At 46.8% G+C, this 13,169-nt stretch overlaps 1 protein-coding gene across 2 annotated transcripts in view; it reads right to left on the reverse strand.

Moving 5' to 3' along the window:
* Positions 1-385: 385 nt before the first annotated feature.
* The window catches only part of TTC33 (tetratricopeptide repeat domain 33), a 69,571-nt gene continuing 56,787 nt past the window's right edge, over positions 386-13,169 (reverse strand). For both annotated transcript variants that reach the window (XM_053299175.1, XM_053299174.1), the window contains exon 5: positions 386-4,621. In XM_053299175.1, coding sequence (XP_053155150.1) covers positions 4,265-4,621 — 357 coding nt within the window. In that variant the 3' untranslated portion in view covers positions 386-4,264. The remainder of the gene's footprint in view (positions 4,622-13,169) is intronic.

Below are 13,169 nucleotides of genomic sequence, written 5' to 3' on the forward strand. Positions count from 1 at the left end.
TTAATTTTAGCCATTCAGCCAAGGTGACGGAGCCATTTCTTTGATATTCCTCATTGCATTTTCTTAAAGCTACACCTTGATGGATCAGCAAAGTAAGGGAACATTCCTATCCATTCCTATCACCTAGTTTTCCCCTAGGTGAATTATACATTTGGCCCTATTACTACTACTAGCATAGTATTACTACGGATAGTCATAGTATGTTCCTAGGGGACTATATGGTAAATATTGCTGAATAAATTCTTGAAATCAGAGAAACCATGCAATTTTACATCAGTATTTCAGTAATCAGATTGCAAAAATCAGATTTTTGTCATGCAGAACTCTGATGGTTTGTTGTTTTTTTAGGACCGATTACAAATACTCAGCATTCAATAATAAACACTTTGTTCACATAGGCAATACATTTTATTTACAACCTGGAAATAGCAAAGAGGACATAAGCATGCAAAACATTACCAAGTGTAAGACATTAGAATAAAGTTGATCTCCTTTATTTGGGTAGAATATCAGTAGCAAAAGAATAGTGATTGAATGCTACTTCTTTATGAAACTATTCAGCGAAGTCACACACTAGGAGGGCCTTTTATCCTGTATCACACAACGGAGCACATGGGAAAGAGAAAAACCAAGAGAAAAAAGGTCTACCATGCTAGAGGAATCCAGGATGACACTATCCACATTTGAAGTGGCAGCACCATGTAGCCAACACCTTGGATTAATCCAAGCATACTCAGAAAAATATGGCCTTAATTCTCATTATCTGTTGAAGGCTGCGCTCTTATATATATTTACTTGAGAATATGCCACTTTGGAGACTGTACTTTGGATCACATTGGGTGAACAGGAGTCTTGGCTAGGTAGCTAGAAATTTATAATCATAATCAACTTTATTTATTAGCCACCCCATAATAAATTGTTCTCTGGGTGGCTTACAACACAGGTAGAAATTTGGTAGTTTTAAAGGGTCATCAGTGATTGGGGTCAGAGACTTAACTTGACCAATGGGATCGTTTGACCTATCCCTACTTTCCGAATCACCCTATTAAAACAGGAAATTAACTTATGAAAGCAATTTGTGTAGAGAAAGTCACCCAAAAGTTTATAATCTGTGTGAAAAAACTCACCCACTGCAACCAATGCATTGGTCCAAAGGGTTATATCTACCTTCTTGTGACAGTTTATTCCAAAAGTATCTGCTGGTGAAAAAATAATAACCCTTCCTTTATTTGAAGGAATGGGCATCCATTCATAACCATCAACATTTGATTGGATTGAAAGCTCAGCATATGAAATACTATCTGGAGCAAGCCTGTTAAATGTGTTAAGAATTTATCAGGGAACAGTATTAATTATACACATACCTTTTTGTGTGTACACCAAACTTATATTAGAATTTAATCAACCTTAACTAGTGCCTTGGACACAGGGAGTTAGCATGAGGGTGAGTAATATTGAAGCCACTGTCTCTTGTTTCGAATAGTAGTTACTTCCAAACCAGCATGACGACAGTGGACTACTTGTTCCAAATCCAAGAAACAAATTATTATCTTGGAAATAAATTAGGAACTGGAGGCTCACAACTGATGTACCCAAGTAGAGATAATTTGAGCTACACCTGCACTCCAGATTGCCGCTGATTTTACACTGCTTTTGTGTTGATATAATGTTCCAGTTCTCTGGCTTTGTGTGGTGGGAACTCTTGCTTGCCCACTGTTTTTTCAACGCTGGAATTATTTAATTGTATGTAAAAACACCGGCTGACATATACAGAGCAAGGTACTGCAAGAGAGCAGCCTAACAGAACTTCCTGATGACACTGCAGCAGGGAGGTGGCAGTTTTCGATGCCCTTCCCTCTCTCAGGAAGCCCTCTGTCACCGGAAAATGTTGCCAAGGGCTGCTCAACCCTGAGGGTCATCTTTTCTGGTGGCACAGAGAACTTCCTGGGGAAGGGGAAAGCATCAAAAGCTGCCATTTTCCTGTTCCACCAGTGCAGTTATTCGGACAGTTCTGTTAAGGCTGCTTTCTCACTGCACTGGAGCATCCCTGCTCTATGTATTGTCAGCTAGAAACATTCCAATGTTCCGGGAAAGGCAGTGGGGGAATACTCTTCACGTGTCTGCCTTCAATAGCAGAAGGGGGGGGGGTTCTTTTAAAACAGGATTTCAGAACAATTACTGGGCAAAGTATGAGGATGCTGCCCAAACTGCTGAGTTTACAAATGGAAAAGCAAGGATCGGGGGAATGGAGGCATGGCCCTAATCAATGCAAAATCCCCTGCCTCCTCCACTAAATAAAATAAAATAAAATAAAATAAAATAAAATAAAATAATAAATGCTTAGAAGCAGGAGATACTTCTTCCGACTACTTCCTCCACAATAAGCTTAGAAGTAGGAAGTTTACTGAGATATGCAGCATTCCCAAATCATTTTGACTTAAAGTCTTCTTTGGGGGCAAGGAAATCTTACTCTATCTTATTCCGCTAACTTACTGCACAATAACAAAATAGAGTTCATGGGTTTAGATGCTGTTTCTAATACAACATGCTCTAAAGCAGGGCTGCTCAGCTCTGGCCGTCCTGCAGATGTTGGTCTACAACTCCCATAATCCCTGGCTATTGGCCACTGTGGCTGGGGATTATGGGAGCTGTAGTCCAAAAACAGCTGGGGGGGGGGCAAAGCTGAGCAGGCCTGCTCTAAAGAAACAGCTGCAATAAGACAGAGAATAAGATTGCATCCTTGCCACTTAAGACAACAATGGGCCAAACGAAGTGTGCTGTAGACTTCTGTGACTGGAAATCCGGCACTGGGTTTTTTTCTTCAAGAAAGAGTTGCAGCCAGGGCTGCAGCACAGGGAGGAAGATTGACACTCTGCCTCTGCGCTAATTTCCCAACACTAATCCTCCATCCCTGAAGCTACTATGAGTTTTTCCTGACTTTCTTTACAAGTTTTTCTAAATGGTGCAAGTATCCGCTTCAGGGCCAGCATTCTACCCAGAGAATCTGCACAGGGCGACGGGTTAACCCCCTCCTTTGATCTGGATTAGGTCTCTCATGGCTGCTGTTTGAAAGAAAAAAGTGCAGGACAAAAGTCTAGGTAATGTAATTTGGCTCTACAAGCTGAAGCGCGTTGGGCAGACTACATATTGTGAATCCTTCTACTGCTGAGCACCATTTTGAGGCTATGGCCTGACTCAGACATCATACAGACCTAGGACTGAATCCTGTTTGGCGTGATATCCCCTAGTGTCAAAGGTGCGTGCTTCCCTTTCATGTATGTGAGGAGAAATTATTCTAATTCCAATCTTGACTCAGCTGGTCTCTCTTGACACCTGAGCGGAACATTTCCAGCATACTCTAGCCAGTTCCCAAATAAACCAGGATCTGAACCTGGATAAACCAGGATGCTATCCTGGTTTATTTGCAAACCTTGGCTAGAATAAGCTATGATTGCCTAGGATCTATCACAAAAGATCTTGGCTTGTTGCAAATCCCTGCACACAAAAGGGGAAGGAAGGTGCACCCCCAGGGCAAGGGAATGTCGCACGAACTCAGCAATCAATCTGGCTCCACATGACATCTGAATGAGGCTTGGGCCTCCCCCACATTTCTCCTCTCCTTTGCTGCCCCTCTTTTCCTGCTGCTTGTGGTCACAATCAGCCATAGGAAAGTGTTAAGAGAAACAGAGTGGGGCAGTGCTTTGGGGATGCACGGCCATTTAGAAAAGCATCTCCAGGCTTACGTGCTGTATACATGAAGTCCAGGGATGAGAACAGATGAAGTAAGGCTGGGCGAAGATGATGAAATAAGAGCTGTTCATGGGGCCACTGAGGAGCGTCTTTGCATAAAAAAAAGATTAGAGTGACTGGCAGCCCCAAACTTCCAGTTCAAATGAAAACTGCCATTTGCAGACCGGGAGCCCAAAATGGGTCGGGGACAAGACACGGAAAGGCCAGGTGTCCTGCCAAGGTGCTCGGCCCTGGAATGGGTTATTCCATAATTGGCGGCATCCAATTTGTGGGCGGCGTAGAGAGCTGGAGCCCTACTGATGTGCGACCCCGACGATCTTCCCTCCCTTCCTGGAGAAGCTGCTCGTGAGGAGTTCACAGGAAGTAGGGCAATGAAACCCCACCCCACGGAGGCTTAGCTGGGCAGGGCAGGGGATCCACAGTGGTGGATGATCCAAGGAGAGGCTGCGATGCTTGGGACGGGGAGCAAAGAGGCCTCAGAGGCATGGCTGCTGCCGGAAGAGTTGGTGCTGCTTTATCGGGCTTTGATAAAAACAGTCCCATCAGGGATTGTTGCACACTCCTCCTTTTCAGCGACAGTCTCGACTGCCCCCGAAGCAGATACGATCACTACAGTTTTAGAGGCCAGGGTGGTTTTTTCCTTCTCAGCAATGGCTGCGCACACCGCCAGAATCTCATCGCTTTCAAAATCATAATCTGGGATTGGTTCCTCTGAAGCCTCTCCTTGAGCAGTTTCCCCTTGTGTGCGCGCCTCAGTTTTGGTTGCTTTCTTCTGCTGTTCGTACAATTTTCTGGCCCAACACAGGTCTTCACTCCACAGTTCAGGGCTCGCAGGGCAGATGTGCAAGGCAATCTGGAAACTTCGGATGGCCTTGAAAGAGGAGCATGGAAACAGCACCGTTAGCATTTCTCAGCACAGCATACAGTTCTATATCCCAAGAGAATAAAGTGTGGCACATTACTACATGAAGCACTGATGGCACTACGTGATTCAAGCCCTGCTAAGCTGAGCAAAGAGGCACCTTTTAAAGTGGTGATTCTCATATTTAGTAGGGCGAGAGCAACTGTTTCTATCCAGTCTCAACCCAGGTCTTTCCAGTGGCTGTTGCTGGTGTCCATCTTGTGTTTATTTTTAGACTGTGAGCTCTTTTGAGACAGAGAACCATTGTATTATTTATTTTTCCATGTAAACCACTTTGAGAACTTTTGTTGACAAGTAAAATATAGCAGTAGTAGCAGCAGCAATAATACTGGAACCTGGTCTTTTCATACAGTGGGCTGGTTCTTACAATCCCCGCCATATTGGGGAATCAGAAGATTTGTAAGCCATGCATGCTCCTGGTTTCCGATTTTAAGATTCAGTGCTGTCAGGCTGGTGTTGTGCCAACTCGACGTTGGTAATCTGGAATTTCATCTGGGCTTGCTGATCCTAGTTACACGTTGGGTTGGCACAGCACCAACCCAACATTGCCACAAATTTCCATGTTCTTACTCTCCAAATCAAGCGTGTGCACCCAGCATCAGGTGGATTGTGGGAACTTTTGTATTGTTTTTATGCCTGTTTTTATATTTTTTTGCTTGATGATTTTATTGCCTTTTTATTGTATGTTTTAACTTTTGTAAACCGCCTTGGGGCTGTCTTTTAACGAAAGGCAGTATATAAATGTGAAAATAAATAAATAAATAAATAAATAAATAAAACTAGTCCAGTGAGGTCCAGAGGACTGAATACTGATTTTGCACCCAGGACTGCAGTTTCACATTCCTGCCCTAGGCTTACTGGGTGCATGTGAGCAAGTATGGAAATAATATATTGAATTTATACAAAGCATTTCAAATGATCAACGTGCAAGACATCCAAGTAATTAGGTTTTAGAGGTGATACCCACAATTGGACGATTGCTCATGGAAGTGATCTATTTGTGTGAGCAAAGAAATGTCAGAGCTGTAAGGTCATACAAAATTGGGATTCTGCAAAATGCCATTTTCTTGGTACACAAAAGTGAAGTCACAAGCTTGCATGAGTTCATCTCTAAGGTGACATTATTCACACAAGAAGACCAAATCCCCGAACAGTTATTTGCTGAAGAGTGATTTTTAAAACTGATTTTCAGCTTCATTTCCTCATCTGAAAAAATGAAATGATGTAATGAGGGCTAAAGTAAGCCAAGTGGAAAGCACCTTATTGCAAAAATCACCATCGCTCTCTCATATTCTCCTTTGCATTTAACCTTTTCCATTTTGGTGCCCAAAACAAAAATGTAGCAAATAAAAAATAAAATAAAATAAAATAAAATAAAATATTCAAATTTTGGATTCGCAATGAATATTAATGTTTGCTGAAGAGTTCTGTTTGCTGAAGAGTTGCAACTCAAAAGCTTTCATACTTCCACACGAACAGAAGGTAATCCAAGAAACTGCATCATGTAAACACTTATTTCAAAATACCTAAACTGCTTACAAAGCCACCTAATGGTGCAGCGGGGAAGTGAGCAAGAGGTTGCCTAGTGAGCAAGAGGTTGTTGGTTCGAATCCCCACTGGTGTGTTTCCCAAGAGTGCTATAGGAAGATGCTGAAAGGCACCATCTCATACTGTGCGGGAGATGGCAATGGTAAACCCCTCCTGTATTCTACCAAAGACAACCACAGGGCTCTGTGGGCGCCAGGAGTCGACACCGACTCAATGGCACAACTTTACCATTAAACTGCTTATAACATTATTATTAACTATATTTTCTTGAACAAAAACAGTTCACAAAGCACTTTATAAAAAGAATGAGGTGATGGTTCCCTGTCCCATAGTGAGTGTCTATAGTAAGCACCTAAAATGAAATCCAAGGGAGACACCAGCAAGAACTACTGCGAGGGATGCTATGCTGAGCTGAATAGGGACAATTGCTAAATATGCAATTAGGGAAATATGCAAAATAGGGACTCTTTGCTAAATATGCTGCCATGTTAAAAGATGCCTCTTTGCCCAATTAGCAGTGATTAATCTTTCTTTTTAAAACAAACAAAAACCCTCTCTTCTCAGTCTCTGGAACAGCCTATACATTCCTACCATTATTGTCATGGAACATATGCATTCCACATGGAAATATATTGGTCCCAAAAGAAAAGGATTATGAATGTTGTGGTTTCTGTGAAGAAATGCTGAAATCACAGAATATAGTTAGGGTTTGTTTGTTTGTTTGTTGGTTGGCTGGCTGGCTGGCTTGAACAACTGCTATTGGTTTCCCGGAAAAAAACGCGAACTTTCTTTGAGAGCGACTGCCAGGGCTTCAGTTTCTGGAGATGCTGGACGCAGCAAGCAGTGGAAACTGGGTGGCTTGATCATTTCAACAACGCAGCATCCGTTAACAGCTGTTAGCATCAAGAGGCTGTTTAGACTGTGAGTAAACACGAAAACTATGCAATGTATTACAAAATAACACACAAGACCAGTTGGATTTCTTTCTTCCTCAAAAAAAATCTCTTCAGGGCACAGATTTGTCACTATACAACTCTGTCAATAAAATACCATTTGCTTTTATGAGGCTGTAAAACTGTATTTCTAAGTACTTTCATTATAACAGTATCTTTAGCTTAACGCTTTATGTTAGATAAAGAAGCAATTCCATAGTCAGACGCAAGAGATCCAGGGATAAGAACATAAGAAGAGCCCTGCTGGATCAGGCCCAAGGCCCATCTAGTCCAGCATCCTATTTCCCACAGTGATCCACCAGATGCCTCTGTGGAGCCCACAGGCAAGATATATGTGCATGCCCTCTCTCCTGCTGTTGCTCCCCTGCAACTGGTATGCTGAAATGTAATGGTGTCAGCCAAAAATCGGTGGTCCCACAGGTCACTTAACTTGCTTAATACTAGGCATGGCAAGGCATATTCTATAAATCCTGTTTTCATAATGAAGAAAGGAACATTGGTCTTACCGTGAAGGGTTCTTTTTCCTGGTGGTAGGAGAGCCTCAGACAGGGTTATGTAGTGCGCATGCCCGAGACAGGACTGGATCTTGTGACTCTTTGTGGGCGTAGCCGTCCCCAGTTCCAGGATTGTTGAGCGAGGAACCTAAGAGTCTTAGAGAGAGCTATCGATACAGGGTAAACTGTGACATGAAGCTTTTATGGTGACACACATATGACCAGAGGAAGGCTGACAGAAAAACAAGGTGAAGGCATACAGCTAAAAGGTAACAGTGAAAGGCAACAGGAGGTAATCTCTAAGAACCCTGAGAGCCGTCTGACACGCCCCAAATCTCCCTTCCCAGTGAAGAGACTGTAATGAAAGATTGTCCCCAGCTGGGTGGGGCTGAGGCTCTCCTACCACCAGGAAAAAGAACCCTTCACGGTAAGACCAATGTTCCTTTTTCCCCGGTGGTAGGAGAGCCTCAGACAGGGACGTGCCCAAGCTACATACAGTCGCCCCTGGGTCGGGAATGATGCTACTACAAAACCTGCTGTAACACCGTCCGGCCAAAGGCCGCCTGATGCTCGTTAAAACCTGAGATTTTGTAATGTTTAATGAAAGGTAAGGCCGACGACCATGTGGCCGCCCTGCAGATTTCAGACAACGGAATGTGTGCAGCGAACGCTGCTGATGTGGCGGCACTCCTGGTCGAGTGGGCAGTGACCCCACCCGGAGGAGGTAAGTGGAGGGACGCATATGCCATTAATATGCAGGCATGAATCCAACTGGCTAAGGTATTTCCTGATACCCTGTTCCCCAGAGTTCGTGGAGAAAAGGAGACAAACAAGGCATCAGACTTCCTGATTTCTTTAGTTCTCCTAATGTACATGCGGATTGCTCTGCGCACATCCAATTTGTGCCATAGCTTTTCCTTCCTATGCACCGGTGACGGACAGAAAGAGGGTAGAACTAGTGTTTGAGACCTGTGAAATAGGGAATTTACTTTTGGTAGAAAAGTCTCATCTAGCCTGAGAATGACCGCATCATCCTGAAACGTGCAGAACTCCTTTCTGGAAGAAAGTGCTGCCAGCTCAGAGACCCGGCGGGCCGAAGTGACCGCCACCAAAAACAGGACCTTATAGGACAATATCTTTAATGGAATAGAAGAGATTGGTTCGAACGGATCCTTTGTCAACGCATTCAGAACCTTGTTAAGGTTCCATGAAGGGAATCGTTTGACCGGGGGCGGAGCTAGGTTATTGGCTCCCCGTAGAAACCTCGTAATGTGCGGATGTATGGGATGTCGGTCGCCGAGCGACAGGTCCAGAATGGTTGCCAAGGCTGAAACTTGGCGGCGTAACGTGGATGGGCGTAGGCACATCTTCAGGCCCTCCTGGAGGAAACTTAGTACCTCTGTTACCCCAGACTGGGTGGGCTCCACTTTGTGTTGGCTCGCCCACCTGAGAAAAGCAGACCATGTAGCCTGGTATATCCGATGTGTGGAAGGCCGCCTGGAGGCCAAAATGGTTTGCTGTATTTCCTTCGAATAACCTATTGCCTCCAATTTTGAGCGTTCAACCTCCAGGCGGAGAGGTTGAACCACTGAGGATCGTGGTGTAGGAGAGGGCCCTGATGGAGGAGATCCCGGCGACGTGGAAGGAACCACGGACCGTCGATTGCCAGTTCGACTACGGTGGAGAACCAGGGTCTGCGAGGCCAATACGGTACCACGAGAATGATGTCTGCCTTCTCCTGAATCGTTTTTCGAATTGTCTTCATTATAATGGGTATGGGCGGAAAGGCGTATAGTAGTCCCGGCGGCCATGCAGAATGGAGGGCGTCCGTGCCCTCCGCCCGATGAGATAGATACCTGGTGAAGAAGCGAGGGACCTGGTGGTTCCGGTCTGAGGCGAATAGGTCCATCAGCGGGCGTCCGAATCTCATGGTTATCTGGTTGAAAACCTCTGGGTGGATGGACCACTCTCCTGGTTCCAAGGCCTTGCGGCTCAGCCAGTCCGCGATACAATTTTCCTCTCCCTTTAGGTGCTCCGCCGAGATGGACAGGAGGTTGAGTTCCGCCCACTGGAACAATAGGTTGGTCTCCTCCATCAACATCCGAGAGCGGGTGCCCCCTTGACGATTGATGTGTGCCTTCACCGTAACGTTGTCCGTTCTTATCAATACATGTTGTTGTGAAAGAAATTTCTGAAAACTTAGTAGTGCCAGGCGAACCGCCTTCAGCTCCAGCCAATTGATGGGATGTCGAGCATCCTCCCGTGACCAAGACCCCTGGGCGACTCGATTGCGGCAGTGAGCTCCCCAGCCGGAGAGACTCGCGTCTGTGGTCAGAATTATCCGAGTAGGCTCCTCCAGTGGGTGTCCCCGGCTCATTGCCGGAGACAGCCACCACAGGAATGACTCCTGGACAAACTGTGGAAGTGAGATCATCGTCCTGTTGCCGGCCATGATGTGGTCCTGCCAGGGGAGGAGCAGCCACTGTAAGGGCCGGGAGTGCCACCTGGACCATGGCGTGCACCCGAGACAGGCTATCATGGAGCCTAAGACCTGGGACAGTATCATGACGTCCTCTGTCTTCTTGTAGAGAAGAGGGGAGAGCTGGTGTTCGATTCGTTGCCTCCGTTCCAGGGACAATGAGATCGTGGCCGCAGCTGTATCGAATAGTGCTCCCAAGTGGACTAATTTCTGGCACGGTATGAGATGACTTTTCTGTACATTGACCACAAATCCGTGGTCCTCTAGTGCTTTCAATGAAATGTCCACGTCCCGGGTGGCCTGTTCCCTGGTCCTTGCTCTCAAAAGAAGATCGTCCAAGTAAGGGTGCATATGGACCCCCCTGAGCCTCAGGTGGGACACTAGCGACAGCATGACTTTGGAGAACACCCTCGGTGCCGATGACAGGCCGAAGGGGAGCGCCCGGTACTGGAAGTGGTTTCCATCGTATGCGAATCGGAGATATCTGCGGGAGCGATCTCTTATAGGGATATGCAGATAAGCCTCTGACAGATCTATCGCTGCAAGGAAGTCCCCGGGTTGCACTGCCTCTTTGATAGTGTGCAGTGACTCCATCCGAAACTTGCGTTTTCGAACAAAGTGGTTGAACGATTTCAAATCCAAAACGGCCCGCCATGACCCGTCCTTCTTCGGCACTAGAAAAAGGATGGAGTAAGTGCCTTGAAAAAACTGAGAAGGAGGGACCGGCTCTATTGCCTTCATCTGAAGTAGATGATGTATCGCTTGCAGCATCCGTAGATGTTTGTCCGGGTCGGCCGACTTTGGAGTTGGAATAAATCTTCGTTGTGGACTTGCAGATAGTTCGATATCGTAGCCGTCGGAAACCACTTCGAGCACCCATGCGTCTGTGGCTGTGGACATCCATGTGGTTACGAAGTCTGACAGCCTTCCTCCTACGGGAGTGGCGTCATTGTTTTTTGTAGTTGGTACTCTGATTGGCAGACTTGTGGGCGAAGGGCCTCGAGTTTCCCCTGAATCGTTGTCTCCATGAGTATCGATTGGCGCCTCTGAATGGATTGGATCGAGCTTGATTGGAGGAATAACTCTGGCTATATGGAGTGAATTGTTGTTGTCTGTAGGGACGAAAGGAACGTGAGGCGCCATGAAAGCCCCCCCTAGAGTATCTACGGGAGGTTGGCATCACCTTTTTCTTATCCCACGAATCGACCAGAACTGGGTCCAGGGCTGGACCAAACAGGTTCTCGCCTGTGAATGGTGCCGATATTAATGCAAGTTTGGACTTATAGTCCACATTCCATGATTTAAGCCATAAGGCTCTGCGGATCGCCACCCCTGCTACCATAGCTCTGGATGACTGCTGAATGTTATCTAAACTTGAGTCGGCCATTAGGGCCGCCGTCTTGGCCAGCTTGTTGATGCCCTGGCGAAGCTTTGGCTGATCCGCAGGCACCATTTTAACAAGGTCTTTCGTCCAGAGCAAGGAGGCCCTGGAAAAAATAGAGTTAGTGGTGGCAATCCTAATTGCAGCAGCGGTTGCTTCGTGAACTTTTTTGAGTAGGGACTCGCAACGCCTGTCCTCTTGTGACCTTAGCTGTTCTTGCCCCTCCGCCTGTACAACTGCCCCAGACACCAGCTGTGCCACCGGTGGATCGACCCTGGGAACAGTCAACAACTTGGCAACATCCGTAGTCACTGAGTAGTGTTTTTTCGGAATGTTACCTATCGGTTTGGCGGCTGTAGGGCGTTGCCATTCAGCACATAATACCCTCTTAAATAGGGGAGGGAAGGGGACCGCTGGACTCACCGGGTCTGATGACGGAAACACCTGCTGGTCCAACGTGGAGGTAGTGCCCTCCTGCTCCGGAGGAGTAACGTCATTGATGGCGCGTTTCGCCTTGGAGAGCAATACATCAAAGTCTGCTGATGAAAACAGTCTTGCATTGTTAGGAATCGGGGGGGGCTACCTCCTCTTCAGACAGTTCACCCTCTTCCTTTTCCGAATCGGGTAACTGTGGTGATGGTTCCCCCGATGATGGTTGCGATTCTGAAGGTATGGTGGACTGCCTAGTCAATGGGGGGGGGTAGGTTCCCTAGGTGGGACAATCGTAGCCACATTCGCAGGGACCATGGGCTGCGATGGAGGGGGCGAGGTTGGTACAGGTGGCCGAGCTGGCCCCATAGGACCCGGATGTTTGGGTCTCTTTTGTGTTCTCGCCCCACTGGATCCCGAAGAGGACGAAGAGGGGTGTTTGCGCCTCCTCCTATGCCTCTGCGGCAAAGGCCTGGGAAGAAAAACCCCAATTTCTGATTGTGGTATAGCCCTTCGCCTGGGACTGGAATCTGGGGAAGAGGAGGACAGCCTTTCAGAACCGCGCCTGTTGGGTCGCCGTCTGTGACCTAACCTAGGTCCAGATACGGGTGGAATAGGATCAGTGACAACATCAAATCCAGCCTGAATAACGGGCTCTGGCGGAACCGCAGGATTACCTGCCAGCACCATTTCGGGGCGCATAGCCCCAAATTCCCTCAAAAAGAATTCTTTCAACCATTGCGTGGCTTCTGGGGAAAAGGGGTCCTTGTTAACAGCGGCCCCTTGCGCCAATGGTGATGGGGCGCGGGAGACGGCAGGCATTAAAGGGACAGGAGACTGTGCCGCTACTTCTACTGGGAGCCGTTTTGCACTCTCCGTAGCAAGTAAATTGAGATTGCCTGTAGTATTTGTCGGTACATTGCCCACCGGGCTCCGACAATTTACATCACTTTTAAGTTGTTTTCTGCGAGAGTCCTTAACTCTAGCGCCGTTTCCCGCCACTTTAGACTTAGAGCGGCGGCAAACTGCTTGTATCAGCAGCCGCTCGTTAAGTCTCTTATATCCCTCCGCCTTTGCCAGGGACTCCTTTCTTTTCTTCTTCTTTTTAGTGCCTAATTCCCCCAAATGTTTAGACTTCTTAGAAGCCTTGGAAGGGGCCAGTCCCGAGGCGGATTCTACCCCAGCCAGCACCACCGGCGCAGCAGTAGGGGGA

Source organism: Hemicordylus capensis, chromosome 2, assembly GCF_027244095.1.
Source record: "Hemicordylus capensis ecotype Gifberg chromosome 2, rHemCap1.1.pri, whole genome shotgun sequence".
NCBI lineage: Eukaryota > Metazoa > Chordata > Lepidosauria > Squamata > Cordylidae > Hemicordylus > Hemicordylus capensis.